The sequence below is a fragment of the Stegostoma tigrinum genome, chromosome 18, assembly GCF_030684315.1.
Source record: "Stegostoma tigrinum isolate sSteTig4 chromosome 18, sSteTig4.hap1, whole genome shotgun sequence".
In the NCBI taxonomy this organism is placed as follows: Eukaryota; Metazoa; Chordata; class Chondrichthyes; order Orectolobiformes; family Stegostomatidae; genus Stegostoma; species Stegostoma tigrinum.
Window position 1 is genome coordinate 25,315,175 of NC_081371.1, and position 25,549 is coordinate 25,340,723.

The following is a 25,549-nucleotide window of genomic DNA, read 5'->3' on the forward strand; positions in this document are numbered from 1 at the left end:
TCTCCCAATTATCACCATATGAGTGACTATTTCTTTCTTTTTACTCTATTCTCCAGCACAATTAGCAGATACACAGCTGTCAATATATTATACTGGATGGGTAGTTCAGCAGCAAAATGCAGTGTTCATGAAAATGTCTGTACCTTACAATTACAACCGTGCTGGTAACGATGATTAAGACCCTTACGTTGTGACAGGGTCAATCTCTCCCATGGCACAATGAAATTACACACTCCAGTGTAGACTTTCCCATCATAAACTCTTCCTGTTTATGGTTAAAAGAGAAGGAATTTAAACATGTACTCCTTTTAACATTGTCCATCATTGCTTAAAATTATTTTCATTTTCAAGAGCTGATTCTTAGAGGCTACTTTTTTGATTTTTTTTGTTATGGCAATTATTTGGTGTTCAAGTGTTCCTTTTTTCTGTCTCCCTTAACTTCTTTATAAGATGATTTAGTAACAATACTGTCTATATTTGTATCAATAGATGGTGGGATTCAGGTTCGCACAGAAACAGAATTAGAATTCATCGGTATTCCCAATGATCGTCACCACTCCATTAAACTTAAAGCCACAACACATGAGCAAGCCACTCATTTCTGAAATACCACAGTATTCAAATTGGCATGAGACAACACACGTAAGTTAGAGTCAGCAATTTTTTTTAAAAACAGCTGCTGACATGCTTCCCAGCTCAAAAAGTCACTCTAAACTCTGATTCTACAGACTAGTGAGGTCAAAGCTAAATGATCGGGCGTTTGTCTTTAACACAGTCACTATTTCAAATAATTCACTGTAAAACTGATGTAATGAAATAATCCTGTTCAATATTAAACTACACCACTGACATATTATAAAAATGTATTCATTATTATCACGTCCATTACACTTTTTTCCCATATAGTAGCTCCTGAACTCTTGCAGCTTTAATTTAGAGATTCTATATTCTTTTGAAAGGAATTGTTTACTTCAGATTTCCTGTTCCGAGATAAGTGAGTATTCACGTGTTGAAACGTTTGAAACAGTTTTGTCACCTTTTGTAGCTTCTGTTCCCCCTTTTGCAGACCAAGCCACTCCCAGGAACTCCACTTTCATAGAACATAGAACATTACAGCACAGTACAGGCCCTTTGGCCCTCGATGTTGTGCCGACCTGTCGTACCGATCTGAAGCCCATATAACCTACACTATTCCATGTACGTCCATATGCTTGTCCAGCCATTTCCCCCATTGGTAACCTCATTGTCCAGGCTTTTGCTGACCTAGTGAGCAATAGACTGGGGAGTGGGTGGTGAAAGGTCAAGATGGAAATTTCCTGATGCTTATGTGGGATCTGATTTTGGGGAGGAAGGATGGAGAAGGTTGTTTCCTGCTGCTGCACAAACCTCTATTGTTTTCTCTAAGAAGGGTCAATACAAATTAATCAACTCCTAACCAGTGGGATTCCTTCCAATGCGTTTTTTAAAATATTTTTCCAATGGCTTCTGCCAGTCCTGACAATAATTAAGTGCCAATTAGATGGTGTTTTCTTCCAGTCTTGATAATGATGGAAAATGTGATGCATGACTCCAGAGGGTTATCACAAAGGAAGCCATCCCTATCTGCCAGTGCAACCTGGGATCCAAAACCTCCATCAGAACAAATCAAAGGGGAAGGCCGGTCAGGTTAACACATGAGTCTTATTTATAATTGACTTTCACCTACTGCCCTCCTTGCCTAATTCCCCCAAATTCCTTTCTCCTCAAAATACTATTTACATTATTATCTCATTAGCAATTTATATTGTCTGCTTTAGTGACATTTCCTAGCAACTTGTTCACAATTGTTGTGTGAAAAGAGTCTGCTTGATTTCCCTTCTTACTCGATGTTCCAATGTTTAACCATGATAATTGAACTCTGCAGTGAATAATTTACCTACATCAGTTTTGTAAACCTCCTTTATAATCATGTAAGTGGAATATCACCTTAAGAACTTCTTTGGAAAAATAAGAGATCAAGACTATCTTCTGTCGACTTTCCATTTAAGTTTAATTCTTAATACCTGGAGTTATCTTTAATGATCAATTCTGTATCTTTTCCAAGGTCAAATGATGTGTTGAAACCTCCTATTCACATAATCAAACACAATAGAAAGAGCTCATTTAGCCTTTAATACTGTGGCAACTCTGAAATGGCTATCCAGTTAGTTTCACTTCCATTTTTGCAGGCCATCTGACAATCGGTCTAGTGCCGTGTTGTGGGATTTCAATGGTCTTGTTATTTCAGTTGTTTCGAGTGGTCTGTCTTCTGTCTTGCAAAAGGATATAAGTTGGGTGCCAGGTTCATGTTTGTTTAAATCTGAACCTATTGCACTGTCTGTGGGTCAAAGTCCTTTTGATTGCATGATTTATTCATCCCATTTATTTGTACATTTTTATTGCAATCACAATTATTTTACAACTTGAAAATGATGTTGCATTACATTAAGCACTTAACAATTCATATGCATATGAAAGCTTTCTAAATAGATATCAAAAAGGCTGAAGGTGACCAAAATGGAGATTAAACCAGAATAAAGTTTGGTCTTTTGCAGCTCTTATTATCAGTGCATTTAGTAAATAAATATTTACAGCTTGGTAATAATCCTCCCTGCCTTGAACACTTGGGTACAATGTTAGGTTCCTACAAATTAAACTGGACCCCTAGATTTCCCCAATAAAGAAGTTCTTTTATCGAAAAGTGCATTCCAGCATCTCCTGTGAAGTTTTTCGTACAATCTGCTGCCTCCTCAGACACAGTCTCATATATGATGGGTAAGCCTGAATCAACAGTTTTCAAATATCTACCAAATAGTGCTCTGAAAATCAAAATGCCCTGTATATGGTTACAGTGTAAGTTTTAGTAGACCTTGCTGATTACCTGTGATGAGATACTGGAACTTGTTCACCTGAAGCCGGACACCACACAGACTCTCTGCAGCTTCCGTATAGATATACTGAACATGGTGCGTTTTGTTGAAACCACGGTACATCTTTGGAAGAGAGAAATCATTGTCAACTACAGTCCAGACAGTCAGTTTCTTGATGAAAAGATGTAAATATAGTGTTAAGACACTGAAAATCTGGAGAAACTCATCAGGTCTGATGGCATCAGTGGAGACAGAGAGAGAAGTAACTTTTCAAATCTGGTATTACTCCTTATCAGAACTTTATCAAGTTCTGAAGATGAGATACTGGACTCAAAATATTAACTCTTTCTCTCTCCACAGATGCTGCTGGAGCTGCTGTGTTTCTCCAGCATTCTCTGTGTTTGTTTCAGATTTCCAGCAACTTCGCTTCAGTCAAAAGTTGTTTGGTGATTTGCTTTTTATTCATAAAAGTTGAGTTCAAATGTCACAGCACGACTTACATTTATATTCCACTATTAATGCAGTAAAATGTCTCATGGAGCTTTCAGGAAATGGTAGATCAGATAACCCAATGCTTGGTCAGGGTGGTATACTTAAGAAGTGCCGTAAAAAGACAAACGTGAGGTAGTCACGTGCAAGTATACACATCAGTACAGCTATCTCAGGGTCGTGTGTTTGGGGGAGATTATGGAGCTGCAGGAGCAAAGGAGGTGGACATGGAGGAGAATTTTAAGATTACCGTTTTGCTTAATGGTGAAATAACACGTTCAGGGAACACAGGACTGCGAGGGGAATGCTGTGGACTAGGACACTAGGTAGCAGATTCTCAGATGTCCTCAAGTTTACGAAGACCAGGACTGCTATGGAATAGTTGAGACTGGAGGAGATGACAGCATGGTTGAGAATTTCAGCCGGTTAGATAAGACTAAGCAAAGTCAAAGCTATGGAGGTGAAAATAGGTCATCTCAGTGTTTGTAAAAATGTGAAGTTGGAGGCTCATTTTGGGATCAAGTCTAACATCACAAACTGGCTGAGTTTCAGATTGTTGCTTGGGAAAGAGCTGGGAGTTGTCAGTGTGAAAACCAATGTATTTTTGGATAATGGTACCAGGAGGCAGAATGTAGATGAGAACAGGAGGCAAGTTGAGTTTCACATGAAAAGGTTATCTGAAATAGTTTAAAAAAAATGTTGAAATTGAGTTTTATTTCTTTGAAAAGACTCTGATAAAACTTTAATTGGAGGGGAGGAATAAGTCTGGAGAGCATAAAATCATAGCAAGGAGGAGTTGGTTTTCAGCAGCTCTTCTTTGGCTCGGCGATGTCACTTTACCAGGTTTATAAAATGAGAAACTATGACATCGTGAGGTCTGATGCTAAAAATGTATGACTATATTTAAAACTTGCTACTTCATTTAAACTTTATTTGAAAGAAATAAAAGGATCACATTTACATAACCACAGTATGATGTGGCAGATGTTGCAACTAATACAGTGCAGGCTTAGTGAAAGTCATCTTGAAAAGTAATCTGAGCTCTTTAGAAAAGTTTGTTGGAGGAAGTAAATCTGGACAAAGATGCCAGTCCCTCAGTGATATTTTTTAAACATGCATCCTATTTCAACATTAAAAGACATTACTTCAGAGCCTGGTATTACTAAATCCTTGGAGATTGCCTGCTTAGAAATGGTGTTAGGTTCTGTTATATAACTTGACATTAGCACTTCCTAAAGGTATTGAAATCGATCCTTTCTGTTAAGGTAGTATATTTTACTTCAATTTTCTCAATTCATTTTTCATGAAAGAGTAATCCCTGGAGAAAGGTTTGAAAGGTTTTGCTTGAGATCACAGTGAGGCTAAGTACACACCTGTCCACAGAAAATGTTACCAGCAGATGGGGAAGCAGCAGGAAAGGCCATCCAGGCATTTCACAATGCTGTTGTTTATCTGACTGTCCCCATGTGTATCTGCCATCTGTTAAAAGATGGCGTCTTCCAAGTAGATGTCTTTGATCTATTTTTAAAGGCCTATCACCATTGGCTTGAAGAGAACAATTCTGGTATTCTGCAGCTAGTGTAGTGTTAACTCTTACACCTCTGTAGCTTAAATGAAATGCAAAGGAATGATTCACTCCCATTTGGTACAGTAAATTCCATCTTCTTGATTTCCATTTTATTTCAATTATACCTTGACTGTACATAACAATGTGGAAAATTACCTGTCTGCATCCTTTTCCCAAAATGCTAGCAAATCTTAACCTAACCAATAACTGATCCTTCAGCCACCTGCCAAACACCAATAGAGTGATGGAAAGGTTTGTGAATAGTGCCAACTGATCAATAACCTGGCAGGTGAACTAAGTTTGCTACCAGCCAAACACTTTAAGCATCAGCCCTAATCACAGCATTAATCCAGATATAAGCACAATAAAGATTATAATCTTAATATCTATGGTTTCATTTAGGCTACATTCCTAATTGTAGCTTCAGCGTTACATGATGCATTGGATTGAGGTGGAACAGGGAGAGAACAGAAGTCATGGCTTCCACTGCACACAACACCTGGAAGTTGGTTATCAAGTGACATTAGCTTTACCACTGGCCTTTACGTCTGTTTTGGAAAACTGTTTATTTTTCTTGATCAACATGTTACAATCTTGTAGTTTGCATAGTACATTGTTATTCTTGTCTGCTTCCTTCCCCGCAGCAATATTTCCCATTTCTGCTCTTCCTAACACCACCACCTCCCTCTTCAACATTCCACCCTCACATCTAAGTTCGTTATTCAGTGCGATTGCAAAACAAATCATTCACTCATTGTATACCCTGTCACATAAGATACAGGCTCTCTCCATCTCTATAATTCCTAATATGTTCAGTGTGTAACATTAGCTAAGGCCAGCTGACTATCAGAGAGACTTTTCTTTACAATGGAAAGAGGCAAGATATCAGCTGATGAACTGACTTGCATTATTATCACAGGATGATGAAAGCCATCATTGTCAGCCTTTCAAAGTGGAATTTAGAAGAAAAATGACCTTGTTCTCTTCAGGATGACTGATATATTTTAGTTGGAATCAAACATCTTAACATCTTTACACCCAGTATCAATGTCAAGTAGTCTTTGGTCAGGTACATTTGAAGTGAATAAATTCGAAGTGAATCAACCTCCACTCTGCTCCACCACTATTCTGTAATTCCAACACCAGTATTATGTAGCCAATCTGTTTTCAATACCAACTATTTCTGTGAACTGTTTCAGGTAGCTTTAAGCTCACTTTCACTTTCAGAACTGGATAAAGACTTCAGCAAAATCAGGTCTCTTTCAACAACCAGAGAAAGGAAAGTTTCATTATGCCACTCAATACCCAATTCAAAGTCAGTTTCTGGATTTGAAAAAGCATTGCATCGTTGAATTATATACATTCAGATTCTTTACAATATTAACTAGTTTGCTGTGACTAACCTTCATCTGTTTAATGGTGTAGCGCATTGTACCAAAAGGTCCATCCTTCAGCAGTTTCTTCCCAACCACTTTTGCCCGGATCACTGGAAGACAATGAATGCATCATACAAGGTCATTCAGTTGTAATGTAGAATTTTAGTAATTAACAGAAACATTCGTCAGTCTGATTGCTTGCAAGTGGAAAACCTGCAAATTGCACATGCTCAGCATCCTCAATTTTTGTTGAAGCTGTGGCCAGAGCTCCCTGATGGTTCTGTTATTAAGTTCGTTGTCCAGTATGAAACTAACTGAGAATGTTTCCAGTTAATTGATTTCAGCCAGGACATTAAAGTAGGTCACAGTATTTGTGGCCAACAGGGTGGGCTACCAAATAGGATTTCCAATTCTGATCAGTTTCAAATATACCCAGTATTGTGTGAAAACAGGACCCTGGGATAGCTACTAATCTTCCAAAATAAAGATTAAATATATGCTCACACAGGAAGGATGTGCGTATGGGAGAGATTCTGCAGGATTACCTGCAGCTGAGGAATTAAAGCCAAAAGTTAACGCCTACAGAGAAGGAGGAGAGAAAATTAGGAGGAGGCAACTTGCTAAAGATATGATATAATTGATTTCACTACATGTGTGAAGTGCCTCACTCAGAGAAAAGTAGGCACACTGACTGCTTCTGTAAACAAAACTATTCTTCTTGTCGTGGAGTCAAAGTGGAAAATCAGCCATGATTATATTGAGTATTGGAGCAGGCAGAAATGGCTGAATAGCCTACTTGAGTTCTCACTTTTCATTTTTCAAAAGTAGAATTGTCTCTTTGAGAGGAATAAACAACACAATAAGGGAATGAAGGATAATTTACCACAAGTGTGTCTCTGTCCTTTGCCAGGAGGCATTTACAAAGCTACTCCGGAAGCTGGGAGGTAACTGTAAACTGAAGACATGTATTTTCTCTCATAGGAAAGCTCCCACTGTGCACATGACGCACTTGTACTTTGAATCAATTTAATAAATTTAGGTTGTTTAGTTTATTCTGCATTGTTTATTCTTCTGCTTCCCTCACCCTCCCCCATTTTCCTGTAATTTTATATCCTGGAAGCTTCAGGCTCCTGCTGCCAAGTAAACGTGTGGTGAGCTTAAAAAATCAGTGCCAGCCCAATTTAACAGCAGCCCTGTGCCTTGAGCTCTTTAGTTCAGCTGTACATTTTGTTTCAAGGGAAGAGGTGTGACTTCCGCTGGGAGTGTCCCAGTGTTTAGTCTACAGTCCTCAAACACAAGCAGACTTTTGTTCCGTGCCAGCCAACCGGCAATTAAGCATGACGGCGGCATGACGGAGCAAGGGGGCAGCACACCAGATGGGGCAAGAATGTGGAAAAATGCTGGCAGTAAATCATATTGTTTCTCATCTGTTTGGAGGGAGCCGGTTTAGCTTCTGAAAGCAATTTCAGGGCAATCTGACTTTTTTGGACAAGAATTCTAACGATGACTAAAGAGAACAGCAGTGGATCCGAGAAGCTCATTACATAGAAATGGCTGGCACTGAAACCTGCTCTAACACTGTTCACCAGAAATGTCCAACAGTGCACGTTTCTGATCATTTACATGACAGTCTATGACTGTAACAGGGAGTAAAGATTCAGCTCAAGGTAGAATTTCCCTGCTCCTTCAGGAACAGTGTTACCTCTGGCAGCAAATAGAAATTACTTTGGTGTCAGAGTGACTGAACAAAGTTTTGTAGATTGATAAAATGGTTACAGCACAGGAGGAGGCCGCTGCTGTGTTCATCCTAGGCCCAAGAGAACAACTTGGTTCTTCCCACTAAGGTGCCTTTTCCTTATAGTCGCCTGCAAATATATTCTGTTCAGATCATTATGGCCTCATTTGTATCACTACACTCTGAGGTACGGTAGTGAATTCTGGATCCTAACTACTTGTCTGTAAGAAAATAAAAAATCCTCATGTTGATTCTGGTTCTTTTGCCAATCACTTTAAATCTGTGCCGTCAGCTTTTCAACTAATTCATAACGGGTGTAATTTTCTATCAGTTCTGTCCAGATCCCTCACAATTTTGAATATCTGATGGGCTGAATGGCTCATTTCCATGCTGTAGGGATTCTGTTCTGTTCTGTTCACATCTTCTCTCAACCTTATCTAAGGCCTCAGCTTCACCATTTTATCCAGATAGCTAAAATCTCTTATCTTCCGAATCATTCTTATGAATCTGTTCTGATCAGGACCTTGTTATTGATTTTTTAAAATCTAAAACATATTTGAAGTCCAAAATTTCCTTCACAAACTCTTCTCTTCTAGCTTAGGTCCTATAACATTACCTGGGGTTTTCTAATCTCACAGTGGTGTTTGTCACTAACAGGATGTTACTGTCAAGTCAAAGAGATGATCTGCCTATTACACAAATGTGTCATGTGGTATATGAGTTTCAGTGTTAGTGTGATGTTGGGTATGTAGGCTGTATTTCCCAAAGACTGGCAGATGGTATCAAACAGCATATTTCTTCAGCTATTCACAGCAAGCAAAGTACTGACCATACCCAACCAGATCTCACTTGCAAATTTCACAACAGTGTCCAACACTTGATGCGATTCTGCAATTGGATAACATTTGCTGGATCATCCTGTGTGTGATAAATTCTGCTGACAATATATTTCCAAGCTTGCACTGTAGCGTACTGGAGTGTACTGGAAGTTCTGTTTATTGATACACAGGGCACTGTTCTTTGCAGACAGAAAGATGTACACATGTTGTGCCTGTTTTAACTCAACAAAACATATGACAGGCATTTTCTGATTAATTTCTCAGGCCAGTGCCAGAAATATTCGCCACTGCTGGGATATCCCGTAATGACCTTTCAGCCCTACTGCTGGCAGAGTCAGTCTGCCTGGTTTAACATTTTAACAAAATCTGCCAGTTAATTATCAATCATAATTAGTATATTCTCCATGACAATAGCTCTACCAAACTGCCTATTAATCAGATTGTCAACCAATCGACATCCTTCTCTCATACAGCATATGGTTGGCTTTCCTCTTGAATTGATATTGTGTATTGTCCTGGCGAGTCCAAGTTGCAAAACAGTTTCAAAATGTATCTGTGTTAGCAGCTGTCAAGTTCTGCATTGCAAATGAACGTCTTCCTCTGCACATATTTGGGAAGTCACTTATACTTTTGCAAACACAACATTTTTATGTGATGGCTGGACCTCATCTGTGCATGCAGACTCTTCTTGTTCTGCAGTCCTGACATTGGCTTTTTGCACGAAGGTGTTTGGATTATTCTCTGTGTTGGCTTGTTGAGAGCGTCTTTCAGTAACTGTACTTTTGTTCTGAAGCCTATATTCACTGATTCTGGATCAAAATACTGAAACTCCCTCCCTAAAGACTTTGTGAGTGTACCACCACGAAATGGATTGTGGTGGTTCAGGAAAGCAACTCCACCACCACCTTTACAAGGGCATGTTAGCCCAGCAGGTGATGCCTGTATTCCATGAGTGAGTGAAATTGAATGACTGAACCATTCTACTCTCTGTACCATAGCAATGTTGCAGAACCTCCTTTACTTGTCTTTTTTTAAACTGTGGGTGTGGAATTTTGTCATATTTTGGTTAAGTGTTAATGTTGCATTACTGGGAGATTTCTGTTTGTGATGCCCAGTGATACTTCTTGCCATATCATCCAAAACTCCCTACCTTACCACTTTGCTGATACACTCATCTGATGATAGCCTTACTGTACCCAGAAGAACTTTCCACTGCTGGATATCCCATAATAGACTCTTAGCCCTAGTGCTAGCACCATCTTTAAAAGGCCAATGTGCACCCAGACAAACACTGTCAGTCCCGAGCTGCCCTACACGGTAACTGGACTGATATTTGCCAAAATATGGCAGGGAAGAGGACATTTGATTCATTGCTTTGTGGACATGGGTCTGGAGGTCCTGGTAGATTCAATGAGGGCTGTCCTGTTTCCCAGGATTGGCAGTGGAGACAATAACACCTGACTCTGCCAGCCTGCTCTGAGATTGCTACTTGGGTCAGTGTGGTCTCAGCTATTTGGAGGAATGCCTAGCACTGTAGGAAGAAGGTCAGTGACCTTCTCCACTCCGCCAGAGTGAGATTCACAGTCTTCTCTCTGCTACTGCATGCACCACCAACTAAGGCTCAAACTCTACCACTTTCACTGTTTACAACATCTTCCCTCTCTTGCTGTAATCTGTCTCAACACCATCAACTTTTCATGCCTTCTGTCCTGTCTATTTACTCACTTGGGATACCTTTTCCCTTTCTTCCCCCACCTAAACGAGTATTAACAGTTGTGCCACCCACTTCCATCTCCTTTTCCCTTCTTACCCCCATTTGAGAGGGAAAAGAAAATACATTAAGGCAGAAAGAGCCAAGATCGGTGGCGGGCTGCCTAACATTCAGCTTCTCACTTGTTTGAGGAGCAATCTGGACCCCCTCAGTCTTGAGTGGCTGAATAATCGTGCCCAAGTCTCTGGAGTGATATCAGAGGCTGTCCTTGATTTCCTGTGCCAGGATTCCAATGCTGAAGGCTTAATTTGACTGTGGTTAGCTGACAACAATTTTAAACTACCTGGCTATACGTTTGTGTTAAATAGCAAGACAAGGCAGAAGTACAATGATCCTGGTTGGTCTGGCTGAGGAAGGAAAGCATTGAAAGATGAGGCAAGGCAGGGATACAGTGAGCATCCAGGTAGGCTCAAAGTGAGTGAGTAGTCTGGACCAGTCTGTGAGCCGGGCGTCTGTTGCTGCACACAAAAGGTGTCCTTTCAGCAGCATTTCATTGCCAGTTCCTGGTGCAGCTTGAAAAGAGAGAAGCAACCTGTAGGTGAATCAGAAAGGTACCAAGAGGACTGCAGTTTCCACAGACAGGGAGTACTCAGGCATTATTGCAAGATGGTAGCCAAGGGGAGCCAGCCATGAGCTGAAGTCACTGGGTCCCTGCTCAGACTTGCATGCTGGGAATTTTCAACATCTAGTTTCCTCACAGCCAATGAGAGGCTAGGAAGCTGCACCTTAATGAGGCAAGATTTGCAGTGATTGAAGTTGATAACTAGCATAAACCATAGCCCAGCGAGAATCTTGTCTTGAAACCTGAGATTCTGTTTGAAACTGCAAATAGTTGTTCATAACATCAAGAAAGGCCTCAACATTTTGCGCTGTCATTCTGGCAAGCTCCTTTCCATAGCCCACATTGTTCAGGCCCCTATTAGATTCCACCTTGTATTTCTCTAACACTACTAAATGCTTCCTTAAAGCTATAATTTGTCTAACATGCTATTCTATAGTAATTTACTGCTTTTAATTGTTAAAGTTTTTTTTAAGACCGTAAGAAATAGGAACAGGAGTAGGATGTTCAGCCCTGCTCTGTCACTCTATAAGATCATGACTGATCCAGTGTTCCCCTTGTCCCTTTTCCTGCCCTTTCCCCGTAACCCTTGATTCCTGTACTAATCGAGAATCTATCTAGCTTAGCCTTAAATATACACTCAGATTCTGCCTCCACAGCTCTCTGAGGCAAGGAGTTCCAGAGAATTCAACACTTGAAAGAAATTCCTCCTCACCTCAGTTTTGAATTGAAGCCCCTTTGAGACTACGCCCCCTGGCCCTGGACTCTCGCATGAGGGAAAACATCCTCTCAGTATTTACCCTGTCGAGCCCCTGAAGGATCCTGTATATTTTAATGAGATCACCTCTCATCCTTCTCTGAACTGATTCCAACAGAATCAATATAATTTCAAAAATTCTGATTGTGCAGGCTCATGCCTAAACTTCCTGGGCTGATGAAAAGTCACGGGAGAACTTGGATAAAACACAGAAAATAGCTGATGAACAGGAGGAATGAAGCCAGGACATCTAAAGGAAGAATTCCCATTGTATGTTCAAGCCCAGCTGCGCTCTCCCTCTTGAGTTGCTGTTTCCAGTCACTAATCCATCTTCTATTCTGGGCCACTGTTCTCAACTATGTGACTTAATCTAATTTCTTTACTGTTGTAACTGTGAAACTGTTCTGTCAAGTCTTGCTGTTTGTGTCTACTCTTCATAAATTTGCTCATCTGAGCAAAAATTGTTGTAAAGCTTTTCACGCGCTGACAGTATATTTGTCACTAATCCATACAGTTTTTAAAAGTTTCTCCCTGAAGTAGGAAGTGTACATTGGCTTATAGTGAGCATATGCAGTCTGCCACATTTGCTGCTTGCGAAAATCACTGAGGTTACACATGAACATATCCCCTGTGAACTGAGAGACTTTACTGCAATTATTTATCTCAGTGGCTATGGAAAACTTATTTGTTTCTTTGTTCCCCGTCAGAATACACTTGCATCATTGTATTTTCTGAGTACTGTTCACTCAAAACATTTTGTCTGAGTGATTTCATCATCGATATGCATTCAATTTCACTAATGCACACCCTTGCAACAGCCCCTAGATCTCCGTGAGAAATGACAACGGGAACTGCTGCTAAATTTAAGTACGAATGCCCCTGTCAGTTGGAGAGAGTGGAGAACAGTGTATGGCAGTTGCAGAGCACCAGTAGTTAAAGGAGGAAGCTGGGAACAAAAGTGTCTTTTTGGTACAGTGTGAAATTTGCATTGTTAATTCCTTTGAGAGATTGAAATGGAGCCAAATGCCTTGTTACTAAATTTAATTCTTTCAAAGGCTAATAAGCTTTATAACCTCATGCTGGTGAGTGGTGTTGAACAAACTTTCAGAAGTGTTTTAAAGCTTATTTACATCCTCTCCACTAATAAGCAATGTTTCCTGTGGTTCATTGAGTTACCAGGACACAGCACCATTAGCTCCCTACTGAAAATATGTCTGCTGTTTATCTAATCTGCAATTTGCCTTTATTGGCTCCTTCCGTGTGCTTGTGCTCTCTCTCCCTTACTTGCCTGCTTTTGCTGAAAGACTATATATGGTAAGGGTGTATAAGCACAATGTCCTTCACTAAAGTTGTATGTAAATAATTTGGCCTTTTTCCATTAGCTGGTGCCCGAGTCTAGGTAAACAGTGAAATTTAAAGCAATAAACAATTTTACTGTTTCTATTACTTGATCTCATTTCCATTCCAGACCATGAGAAAGGACTTTCATGCTTGCAGTCAAAGCCCTGCAGCTTTTTTGACATGCATTAAATCAGATTAGCAGCAGGTAACTAGTGGATGCCTCAGAGTGCAGCTGAGCTTCATATATCAATCTAATTAGCCAGCACAAGTCACATTGCTTTTATACACAGGGATGGATGGAAATTTCAAACATATGCAGATTCGGGTAAAGAAAGAAAGTGCAAAGATTTTGAACAATGAAACTGCTCAGAAGCTCGTTGGTACTAAGGTTACAAAGACAGGAATTTCAATTACAAGTTGTAAGTTAATGGTCAATTTCCCTGGCACTTACGCTGCAGGCATGAAATATTTCCAGGTACAGAGGTCCGTAGGAAGACGTACAACCCCTTTAACACTTTGCTGGGAGCATGGTGATGTGCGGAGCTAGCCTGCACCCACATCAGATTCAGTTTTATTGAGCTATTTAAATAAGATGAAGGGGACACTTGGTTTCTTGCGCCTTTTTGCAGTTGATGCCACCTTCCTGTATATCCCAGTGCTTTCTCTTCGGAAATAGTGGTGTTTCAGCTTAGAGCTACACTGAAGGATCTGCTGTGTTCTGAGGAATAGGTCAGAGAATTTTAAAGTGAAGTACTATTTGGAGCATTAAGGCCCTTCCAGTCAGTTGAATGAGTGAGAGCAGAGAGAGACACTGATTTTTGAGGCTCTAAGTGTTGTCATTAGTCTTTGCTAGGAGGCACTGTTTGCCTCTTTTAAATGACACAGGACAGGAAATGTAGTTTGACGGCTGAATCACCACAGGACACCACTTGTTGTTTGTTGTACATGTTTAGCATCCAGCTACTTCTGTTATCCTCTTCAAAAATGTACGATATCATGAAATGTGACTGATATCCTTTGTTTTAGTAGCCAAAACTTTCCTTCTGGTACATAAACACATGATTTCATTTGAACTGGAAAACAAACTTTGTGGGAAATGTATTGCAATGCACCATGACTCCTATTGTCAGGTGGTTATGAGTTCTCTTGTACTGTGATGCCATGGTGAAACACTAATTAATCACTTGTAATATAATTTTCATTGGGATATGGAATGAAGTCTAGGTCCTGACTGTTCCAACTCTACAGATACATGAATGGGTAGAGAGCAGAGGGATACAGATCCTTGGAAAATAGGTGACAGGTTTAGTTAGAGGATCTGGATCAGCGCAGGTTTGGAGGGACGAAGGGCTTGTTCCTGTGCTGTAATTTTCTTTGTTCTTTGTGCTCACTGTCTTTGGTTTGCCTATTTATATATTTGAATTTAAGTGGCTTGCTTATGACAGACTACTTCATGGATATCCTCAAGTTCATACCCAGCTAATACTGACAGAAAGGAAAACAGTTTTGATTGCTCCAAATGCCTTTTGTCTCAGTTTCCCATCAGGGTGGATCATAGTGACAGTATGGTGTTTAGAAGGTAGCAAAGCCAATTAAATATTTAATAACAGTCTATGTTACTGCAATGTGGTTAATGGAATCACTCTTTAATGGGTTAAAAGACCGGTTTTTTGTGCATTTAATCCTAACTGTTCTTTTAGGGAGGGTACTTTAGAATTACCCTCCATTTGAGTACACACTTATTATAGCCTGACACCTCCAGTAATTTTAGATTATAACTAATCATTAAGTCAAGGTATTTTAGACAGAGCTGTCTAAAAGAGTGAGCCACTACCTTGCCCTTTCCCATTCTACTTTTATTTTGATTTTTTCCATAAGTATACTTGCTTCCCTTTCAAAAGCTGCTGAGAACTTTGCTTTTTCCATGATTTCTGGTAGAGAATTTCATGCTCTAATAACCCTCTCTACATCAGAGAAAACAATTCAAACCTCTCTGCATTCTTTCAAAATCAAGCCTTCTAGTTACTGACTCACCAATGGAAGCAGCATGGTTTACATCCATATCAAATTGGCAGCACAGTGCGAGCCTTCTCATCTTGTGTCAAAAGAAAATCAGGTGGGGTGTATAAAAGGGACTGTCAATTTGTTTTATTCCACTGCTGAAGATCAATTTGCGTAACTTAACTGAATATGGAGCTAAGGAGAACGGACCTGGTCTCGACGAAGTCTGTGCTGTGATGAATACTGTGAGGATGATCATTGGTAGGGAACAGTCAGGTTGGGGAAGGATGTGGTGATTGCATTCAACCCCAAGTGATACTCATGGTTGAGAAGCAGCGAAATGTCAGCTAAGGGTGAGGGGAGTGCAAAGTGGTAGGTGATAGGCAGCAGATGGTTTCCTAGGCCACATTTGACCTGAGCCATAAGATTTGGTGAGGGCAGAAGGCAGTATTTTGGGCCAAGTTCACTTTGACTTAGTTACCTGTGCATCTGCCCTGCATTTGGAACAGGATATACACATGGATGGTAAATGAGAATCTCACATAGTGGTTGATAGAGATAAAAGGTGTACATACAGCATTGCTTCTGCAGTTTATCGCAAGCTGTCTTACCTTGACATTAGATATTAGTGAAGCGGAATTTGCAAACCTGACTGGCCTGAGATTGCATGAGTTTTCGCCTGACTTGTGACTGACTTATTGCCAAAACGTTGTCCCAATATTTCACTTACATTTGTATTCTGTAGCGATCACCCCAGTATTGCGGCTATTAAGAGTTAACACTGTGGTACTGACCAGTGGGAATAGTATCCCCATTCCTGATGGATATTTGTCAACCACCATGAATTTCCATGCTTTCTGCAGCTCAGGAGCCTGAACATTTGTTTATTTTTATCTCTTCTTTTGCTTATAACCTTCAGTCCCATTCTGAAATAGATGTGTTTCTCTACTTGATATAGAATGTTGGCTAAAAATCGTTTTGATCTGTACTGTACACGACAGGGTGGCAGCTGCTTCCCTGAACGTCGTCTCTGTTTAATGCTTTGATCTGCTTTTAGAACTGGAAATGATTAAATAGACATCAGCACCACCTTCGGGCGTTTGGAACAGGCTCAGCTCCTGGAATAGATGCCTGATAAAACTTTTTAATGGCAACAAGGCAGAGTGAAATCTTTTCCCCCTAATTTGCTCCATTCTCCTGACCTGAAGGTGTTGACTGTGTTTTTGGCTATTATTCACAGCTGTTAACCACTTCCTCAACAACACCTGACCCAAAGGATCATCATCATTGCATGAGTGTCATCAGCAATGTCAACAGGCTAATAGTCTGTGAAGGGCTTCACAGTAGGCCTAATCCTGTTCTCATCTAACACTGACGCTCAAATAATTCCAGCGGGATGACTAAATGTCAGCCCTGGATAACTGTATCTGTATTGTTCCAGTCAGTTATAACACATGCATTGCCACCCGAGCTGAGGCAAGCTTTCAATGGACCTGTGTCTTTCCTGAGCTAAATATTTGAGAGATTAATTCACCTTTGACTCAAGATCATGTTGATAGTATTGGTATAACCTGCAGCATGGATGCATCAGTCCATTGCATGTGTACAACGACAATCCAAAAGATTTCCAAAGAATCTTTCTCTCATAGAAACGTAGAAGATAGGAGCAGGAGGAGGCCATTCGGCCCTTGGAGTCTGCTCCACCTTTCTTCATGATCATGGCTGATCATCCAACTCAATAGCTAAACCTGCTTTCTTCCCATGACCTTTGATCTAATTCGCCCCAAGTTCTATATCTAGATGCATCTTGAATACATTCAGTGTTTTGGCATCAACTACTTCCTGTGGTAATGAATTCCATAGGCTCACACTCTTTGCGTGAAGAAATATCTCCTCATCTCCAACCTAAATCATCGACCCTGAACCCTCACCTTGTAACTCCTCGTTCTGGACACACCCACCATCAGGAACATTTGTTGTCCTTTGAACAATCCAGATTCCATGCTTCCACCCTACTTAAGTACATTACAACATAATATTACCTACCTCCCTATCCTCACTCTTTATAAGAGGAAAATATGACTCTGGGATCATGGTCACCAGATGAATTTCTTTGTTAGCCTCACCAAAATTTGTAGTCTCCTTGCAGATCTCTGGGAATTGAGCTTTGGTGGTGTGAATGCATTTTCAGCCCCAACAAGGTCATTACAAAATCTCTGCAACACCTGGACCTGGTGTTTCCAGGTACTAACAAAGTTTACCAGCAGAATGTGATAATTGTGATGTAGTGGCCTATCCCTGATTGCATTTTTCCTTTGTTTCATTTTAAATGCCAGTTAGAGTAATAGGGAATTGCAGCATGTCTTTTCCTCATCACCACCTTCTCAAGGGCAGCTAGGGATGGGCAAGTGATGCCCATGTCCCATGATTGAAATTTTTAAAAAAATTCTTATTGGTCACACGAGAAATGTTGGCGACTTAAGTTCTGAGCTTGCTATATGACCATTATTTTCTTTTAAATAGAGCATGTTAGAATTGGAAAAGTCACAACTCAATGAGGATGGAAGAGCTCTTGCTTCATTCAACAATTTGTATGGACACTGCATGAGGAGAGTGGAGAGACAGACTGTCCTGGTTGACCACCGAAGCAGCTCCAGTGTCACTGTATCGATAGAATGTTGGCTAAAAAATAACATGAAGCTTACCTTCTCAGTGCCTCATGATCTGAACAGTGCATGTGGCGGCTCTGCTCAGTTCAATCCAAAAATAGCAATGTGGATCCTACACAGGCCTGATTAGCATTGATACTGCCAGCATTAAAAATGAGCCTAATGCCCAATTAACTGGACTGCTTCATTTGTGGTTGTCAGGGTTACAAATGTAATAGGACTTTGGTTCCTGTCCTCTATTTTTTGGGCGCTGCTGACTGTTTCTGCCAGGAAGGAAGCCTGCAAATATCCCCTGGTAAACTTCAACCAACTGTTTTTTTTTAAGTTCTCTTCAGTCAGATGTTCAGCCTCACCAGCCACTGGCATGGATGGAATTCTGACAGGCTGCTGTTACTCACCACAGCAATGTGGTAGGAAATTCGGAACGCAGTGTAGTGGGAGGAGGTGGGTGTATAACTGACCCTGTGGGTTCAAGCAGCAGCAGCCTGCATCAGTCCACCTCGACATCCTTTGAAATAGTAGAGTGGACGTGCTATCATTCCACATAATCGGAAAATAAAGGACTATTTAAACAGCTGCTGTGTCATACTGAAAAGCTAAATAAATAGCTGCCTTCCTGCCTGCAGGAGGAGCACACAGCCCTTCCCTCTTAATGCCGACACCCTGGTGTGCTAGGCATTTGACTTTCCCACTGCATATCCATGCCTATAGGGGAAACCGATGTTGAGGTGTGTGCTATCACGGATCACAAGTAGAAGCACTGTAGCCCTTTGGCACAATCCTCACCACCTGCCTGGCTGGATTGCAAAACACATAGTTACAGTGATCTCATCTGTAAGAGGGATGGAGAGATTAGCGTGGTATTTCCTGCTGAGGGGCATTCTTCACGTTTAGTGCCCAGCTTCCCATGGCTCATTTAGGCTAGACAAATAAACAAGTCACAATGAGTATGTGCCAGAATGCAAATGTCTTCATTTCACCTGAACAACCTTGAGCTTTTAGGAGACTCTGTTCAATCTGTAGAGGGATTTGTCTTACTTCACTTCTAAGGTTCAACTGACAGGTGTGAAAGGGCAAAGTGTAAGAGGGACAATACAAATGAAAATAAGCTGGACGCTGGAATCGCGCACGCCTATGCCAGCAGCTCAGCTTCGGGTCGGCAGTCCTTCCTCTCTCTTTAGGGAGGGTATGTTGTGAGGCCAGTTTTCCAGATTTTCCCACGCAGCCCAGCCCATACAAGAGGAGACTGAGGGCGGACATACACAATAACAGACAAACAGAGAAAGTACTGGTTGTAGCAACTCCCTGTGTGCGAATGAAAAGCAGTGTAAATGAGAGCCGCAACGCCCAGAGCACAGGGTGGAGAACTGAATATCTTGGAATCCTTTTTGGCATATGATATTGTGCTGGTGAGGTATCGAAGTGGTGGGAGAGGGGGTTTTAGCTTGTCCAAATGGAAATGAGGCAGTGACTGCTTTAAATTTGGACCAGTCAGATTCCTGCCCTAATGCAGTCTCCATTTCAATGGCTGACTAGGTCAGTGATTCAGGCACATGTGGAAACAAAGAAGGAAGGAAGCTCAAACTTATCCTACTCAGGATCCCATCACATCAAAGCGACATGGCTGTAAATCTGCTCTGAGAGGGGCAATCACTGCAATTTTCCGGACAGGAGAAGGCAAGCCAGAAGCTGTTGGCAGGTTGAAATCAGTCCTTGAGAGCGAAAGAGATTTTGTGGGGTCCAGCAAAAGAAGCATCACAGAGCTGGCCAAGACCAGCTACATTCCAGACTGCATTTTACCCACAAGCAGAGCAGGTCCTACCTTTTGTGTCAAAAGCTGATTCTAGGCCCAAACATCATCTGCCGCCTATTGGATATGGGTTAACCAGAGTTAAAATGACTTGCATCCAGAATCTGGATGTCCGAGAGCATTTTGCACTGACCCTGTCTGAAACATGCTGCGAGTTAACATTGAACCCTAATTGGTACCTGTTACAGAGTCATTGACTGCTGAGATGAATAATTAATTATCTGTAACTCAGTTTGTTGAAAGGAATGTGTGCACTTGTAATTGTTGGGTCCTGCTGGAATATACAGTACTGCAGTCCCCATCAGTAACATTGCTCTTAGCAACAAGAGTTTGAAATGTCAAGGATGTACAGACTGATCTATTGAAGCAACTTTTGCTAAGAACCAAGACATACATTCCAGTACATTCTGTTATGGAACTGGGATACAGACAAAGCCACCCAGCACCCACTATCATATACACTCCGTGGCTTCATAAGACCATTTGTTCCCGTTGCATATTAAAAGCCAGGATAATGTGCAGAATTAAGGCTATTCAGCTCTACATGTCAACATTTCTCTAACATCAGAAAGCAAAGAGCTTTGGGGGGGTTTTAAAACACTGACGGTGCTCTACAAATGCATGTTGTTGTTCTGTACTTGGGATTGGTTTCAATGGGGATGATTTGTTTAGTGTCAAAGCAGTCAGGCCAACCTTACAACTGATAAGTGTTTCAATCCGCTAAGCGCATATTCTCATGAAACTTTGAAATATTTACAATATTTAAACACTTCAGGTGTTATGGGTGAAGTGGAAACATAACATATAATATTCTTGTGTGTAATTTGTGATCGTGCTGTGTCATCAGTTAAGAGTACCTGCAATTTTGTGGATTTCTATGAATAAAATTCACAATTTATTCTCATTAGGAATTACAGCACTGGTGTGAATAACAATTCCATTTGAGGATTCTAGTTGTGGAGCTTCTGTGTAATGGACTACATCCTGATCCACTGGAACTATAAAATGTCAGACCAGATAGCTACTCTCCCCACCTTCAAAAATACAGAAGAGGCTTCACTGATACTGTTGTGTGCTTGAGAATTGTCAAGTTACCAGTCACTCCTATCCCTTTTTGGTGACTCGTGACTGTGGGAGAACAGTTGAAGCTTCAGTCATATTAGCATTTCCTCATGTACTTTAGCCAGCATCTGTATTTCTTCCACATCACTATAATGCAGGCTGCTCTACACAGTAAATGAGCACCAGGCTAGTAATTATGCAAAACCAAACTGGAAGGAGCATTTATAAAAAGGAATAAGTGGGGAGTGGGAGAGTTAATGACCAGAACTGTCAGGAAGACATATAGACAAAAAAAAGTCCTGCAGCAACTAACATAATTGTTAATCTTGATCAGGGATTCACACATTGCCCAATACACTGATTAATCTGTGTGCAGAAAATAAAAAAAATTGTGCTGTCGATAAAGCTAGCTAGCTTGAGCAGTAAAAGCTCGGTTTCACTATCATTGGTGTTGAATGTTAGAAAGCTGGTAAATACAGGGAAAGCAGAACACAATACAGTAAGAACTGAAACCAGCAGTAATCAGCAAACATTGCTGGACTGTTGCATTTTTGAGGTCCTACTAATAGGGAGCAAAATTCACCAGCCTCTGGACAAACTGGAGCCTTTCATCAGCACCACCCTCAATATAGCTGCTCCTCCTCTCCAACGCTATGATTATTTGGGCGTGTTTACACAGTGTGCCATTTGGCCCATTATATTTCAAAATGAGAAAGAAGCTTAATCTTTCAGCTAATTGTCTCTTGAATAATTTGAAACCTCTGCTCTCAACTTTCTTTCTGATAAATTCCAAAAACTTTCTAAAGAGAAATTCAGGTGAATATTTTTTGGAAATGTAACTATGAGACAAGAGTTACCCCACCTTGTTGGGTCATCACTAACTCACAACTTCTGTGGAGGTAAAATTTTGGTCTCACCAGCAATTTCCTTCTGTTACAAAAAACTGTACAGTGATAGTGTTGCTATGTACGCTAGTCTGTTATTGAAATAAGAAGTTGAATTTAGTAATATCTAGAGGTGATGCAAAATGGTCGTCAGGAGCCCAAACTAAATTAGCAGATTCACTGTTGTCCAGCACTAATCAGTATCCTTCATTTCCTGTCTCTTCTGAAACCACTCTGATTCTGATTTTCTTTGATCTCTGTTTTCTTTTTGCATGATCCTAGTCTTTCATCGTTTGGTCCTTCTTCATTTCAGTGTTTGATCAGGCTCGGGATAAATCTGGAGATCTGGTTACTTGAGTCAAAGACCAGGAGAGGTAGCCTTTCAAAAGCATTGTCACCTACCTAAGTACACATATGGCATATACAAATCAGAGGTTTTTGCCCATTTCACCAGTATTCCCTGCACCAACCATCAAACAATAACTTATGAGGAGTTCCGTTACATCTGCGACTCAGGAAGGATTTAAGTCAAGAAGGTGACTGGAAAACTACTTTTAAAAACCTAAATGGAGTCATTGTCAACATCACCATTTGCAAATCACAAACTCTAGAAAAGACAATGAGGCTTGTTTGGTTGTACTGGATTGTGAGAAGTTCTGAGCTTATTGCATGTTTTGACATTGTAACTGGTTATTTCTTCCGCACCTCTTCAGTGAATAAACAATGGTTCCATTGTATAACTTTATTAAAACTATTAAACTTCGAAGAAGAGAAGTTTCTCATACACAGTGGAATTTAATTGCTAACATTTTGATTTGAAACACAATAATATGTAGCTGAAATATTTGTATAATGCAAAAAGGATAGTATGGGCCAAACAGCACCTGTGACACAGGGCAAGGTACAAGCTAAACCATGTTCCAGAACAGTAATAAATTGTATAAAGTGAAATACAATGTTCAGGCAGTACCATAAACCTCAGAAGTGAAATTTGAATTTGTTAATGCTATTGGAAGGGAGTTTTGTACGTCCCTGAAACATTCTCAACTTTGGTTGGAACCCAGAATCTGTTTTCAGATTTAATTAAAGGACATGATCAGATAACATTGCAACATTCAAATAATGGCACATAAGACATGAAACCTGCAAAAAAAATGGTGCTGCATACTTTCTCCTATTGAGATAATCATAGATTTATAAATCCTATACGCTAATGAAAATAAGTGCTGAAAGAGTTAAGCCACATATCAATGGATTTATTCTCCAGTGCAGAAAAATTACTTAATTATACTTTCTGGCAATTGAGATTAAAATGTTTTGAAATTGATGATTGATCGAGAGTAGAGAGACTCTGAATAGAAGTTTTGAATCATTTCATAACAGTTAAATCAGATTATTAACAGGTTTGCCAAGCCTTGATCTGCCGGAATATTTGTCCGTCTAGCCCAAGATTCACAGTCCTGGTTCCTAACCTCCAAAACCTGCAATTCACCTTTCTTTCCCACCCCCCATAAACCCTTCAATTTATTTCCTCCCTCTGAGCCTCCATGGTCTTCATCAGCAGGTAGATTGTTGGGGCTTTCGGAGCCTGAACTACTATTTTTGATTGTGGTCATTCAGATTGGACTGTGAGGCATGTACGGTTTCTTAAAATTGACAGTCAGAACTGGAAAGCCTTTGAAATTCATTCTCTCTCTTCCATCTGTAGCAGATCCATAATCTACGTTTAAATAGCCATGTCTTTTCTTATTTTCCCTTCATCATCATGAGTTTGTTAACAAATGTCACAAAAAACATAACAAACATACTGGCTATGTTGACATTTTGGTCACACAAGCTTGCCTTTCATTTTGGGAAAAGGGCTGTCTGGATGCCTGGACATAAGTGTGAAGTTGTGTTTTGCCTATTTTACTCTGAACAAAAACATGAAAGATGTAAATATCCAGTATCGATGTTATGGTCCTTGCTACTCTGTGGTATCCATTGCCTTTGTAACTAATAATGAAGAGAAACTAAATGGGATAGTGTGATAGAGCAGAAACATGTGACATGGAGAATATTAAAACTTGAGTTCACGGGAGCTTAGCATCAGTTACACTACTGCAGTACGGTGGTTAGCAGAGACCAGGCAATTCCTAATGGTTAAAATTGTCAGCAGAATTTGTATCAAAGTGAATTGTCTACCTTGGCAGGAAAATATTATGCTGTTGGCTTTCAGGAGGCATGGGGTGGGGAATATCTAACATGACATGATTGCAGTGCTGGCATAGATCTGCTGTACCAGGGAGGTTGGAAGTAGTGAAGGGAGAATTGTTTGGAAAAATGTATATCAGCAAAAGCTTACTCAAATAATGAGTGAGGAATTATTCATATTTTGAAAAGGAGAGGACTAAGATGAATTATCATTCATTACCGCATTGGTTCACATGACAATGTGCTGTGATGTTCTTTTTAACAAAATTTATATTAATGCAGAGCTCTCAATATGGTATTATTCTTGTAAGCAACTGAGATTGCAAATTCCTCTGATCAACAGCACACAATTTAAGAGTCGTGATTTCTAACTCTGGTTGAGTCAGATGGTGTGTAAGACAGAGATTCGCGTTCATCTAGTGTTAAAAAGCCAGTTAAAATTTCTGGATATTACCTACACTTCTCTGAAATATCTGATGATGATTGACACAAGGTGCAGAGGGCAGAAGTGGGAGATTTGCGGGAGGTTGATGTCGCCTAGATGCCAAGGGACCATTTTCCAGCAGGGTAGCTGGGGAGTCTGGCTGATTGTAATCACTAAGGGTTAAGAGAATGAGAGCCTGGGGGAAAGAAAGGTCAATTTTTTTAGGTTTAGGGAGTTCAAATCCTTTTCCTGCTGGAGACAAGCAACCTTGATAAAGTAAAACATAACTGGTACTACCGGTATTGCTCCAAAGCCAGGACTTAATATTGTGTCATCGTGCAATGCTATTCTCAGGCCATGACCTTTTCAATTTAATGTAGCTTCCACTCTTTCAGATTGAGATATGGCAAAAATCCCTTTGCACCCTGTTTTCACAGTTAGTCTGAGCCCTTGTTGCCAGCGTTCTGAACTGTGGTCTTTTTTCAGTCATCACACCATTCGTGCCTTTGATACAAGTGACCTGACCTCTGGTAATGACATGTCCATCATGGGCCTCCTGCAGTGCCACAATGATGCCACCCGAAGGTTGCAGGAACAGCAACTCATATTCCGCTTGTGAACCCTGCAGCCCAATGGTATCAATTTGGACTTCACCAGCTTCAAAATCTCCCCTTCCGCCACCGCATCCCAAAACCAGCCCAGTTCATCCCCTCCCCCCACTGCACCACACAACCAGCCCAGCTCTTCCCCTCCACCCACTGCATCCCAAAACCAGTCCAAACTGTCTCTGCCTCCCTAACCTGTTCTTCCTCTCACCCATCCCTTCCTCCCACCCCAAGCCGCACCTCCATCTCCTACCTACTAACCTCATCCCACCTCCTTGACCTGTCCGTCTTCCCTGGACTGACCTATCCCCTCCCTACCTCCTCACCTATACTCTCCTCTCCAACTATCTTCTTTTCTCTCCATCTTTGGTCCGCCTCCCCCTCTCTCCCTATTTATTCCAGAACCCTCACCCCATCCCCCTCTCTGATGAAGGGTCTAGGCCCGAAACGTCAGCTTTTGTGCTCCTGAGATGCTGCTGGGCCTGCTGTGTTCATCCAGCCTCACATTTTATTAGCCTTAGGTATAGGTTTTTACAGGACTTTTTCTGCTGTTCATGACAATGATAGTAACTTGTAAAG

The 25,549-nt window shown here is 40.7% G+C and overlaps 2 protein-coding genes across 3 annotated transcripts in view; one reads left to right on the plus strand and one right to left on the minus strand.

The window, feature by feature from the left end:
• LOC125460689 (synapsin-3-like) overlaps positions 1 to 25,549 on the plus strand; it is a 272,555-nt gene that overhangs the window by 165,803 nt on the left and 81,203 nt on the right. The gene's annotated exons all lie outside the window — the stretch shown is intronic.
• The window catches only part of LOC125460691 (metalloproteinase inhibitor 3), a 31,116-nt gene that overhangs the window by 2,776 nt on the left and 2,791 nt on the right, over positions 1 to 25,549 (minus strand). Inside the window, exons 2-4 of the mRNA XM_048548396.2 lie at positions 6,348 to 6,430; positions 2,900 to 3,011; positions 144 to 265 (exon numbers count right to left, since the gene is read on the minus strand). Coding sequence (XP_048404353.1) covers positions 144 to 265; positions 2,900 to 3,011; positions 6,348 to 6,430 — 317 coding nt within the window. The remainder of the gene's footprint in view (positions 1 to 143; positions 266 to 2,899; positions 3,012 to 6,347; positions 6,431 to 25,549) is intronic.